Here is a 741-nt window from a genome sequence, read left to right on the forward strand (position 1 = left end):
TTTGAGCAGCTTGGCGGGACCATCGGGCACCTTCCCACTGCTGGGCACCCTGTCCTGCCCGTCAGCTTCGGTGCTACCCATCCCATCCCTCCAGCCGGCAGTGGGGATGCACTGTGCTGAGTCGCCGGCCTCGGCGTCGGTCTCCAGCATGGGCCGGGTGGTCTGGCAGGAGGCCAGGTCGCAGCGCTGGAGGTTGGAGAGCAGCACGCGGTTCTCGTACTGCAGCTTCTTCACCTTGCCGCTCCTGGGCGGTGGCCAGCTCCTCCTGCGAGGGTTCGCTGACCACCGAGCAGCTGTCCTCCGACAGCGTCACGTCCAGCTCATGGTCTGACTTGTACTTGGTCAGCTCGTTCAGGAGGAGCTTGTTCTGATCCTCCAGCTCCAGCAGCGAGCGCCTCAGCAGCTCGGCCTCCTCCTCCACGAACTGCAGGTGCCGGCGCAGCTCCGCCACCGTGTCCCCCGCGTCCCCGCAGCCAGAAACGCCCGCCAGGAACCGCGCATCCTGCCCCGGCAGCTCTCTGTCCCCCTGGCCCTTCATGTCGTCCATCTCTGCCCGCAGCCCACGGTTTTCCACCTCCAGCTCCACTATCCTCCGGCTGAGGATGTTGGCTTCCTCCTCCACCAGCTTGAGGTGGACCTTCAACTCGGCCTCCCGGGAATGGGGAGAGTCAGCCAGCTCCTCCACGGAGAGGGAGCTGTCGAGGTCCCCATACAGGGACCTGTACTTCAGCAGCTCCTCCT

The 741-nt window shown here is 65.7% G+C and overlaps 1 protein-coding gene across 1 annotated transcript in view; it reads right to left on the minus strand.

The window, feature by feature from the left end:
- Positions 1–741, minus strand: part of SOGA1 (suppressor of glucose, autophagy associated 1) — a gene marked incomplete at both ends in the record, with an annotated part of 7,517 nt that overhangs the window by 6,558 nt on the left and 218 nt on the right. The window contains 2 exon segments of the mRNA XM_009575329.1: positions 21–244; positions 246–719. Coding sequence (XP_009573624.1) covers positions 21–244; positions 246–719 — 698 coding nt within the window.

This window comes from Fulmarus glacialis, unplaced genomic scaffold (genome assembly GCF_000690835.1).
Source record: "Fulmarus glacialis isolate BGI_N327 unplaced genomic scaffold, ASM69083v1 scaffold25333, whole genome shotgun sequence".
In the NCBI taxonomy this organism is placed as follows: Eukaryota; Metazoa; Chordata; class Aves; order Procellariiformes; family Procellariidae; genus Fulmarus; species Fulmarus glacialis.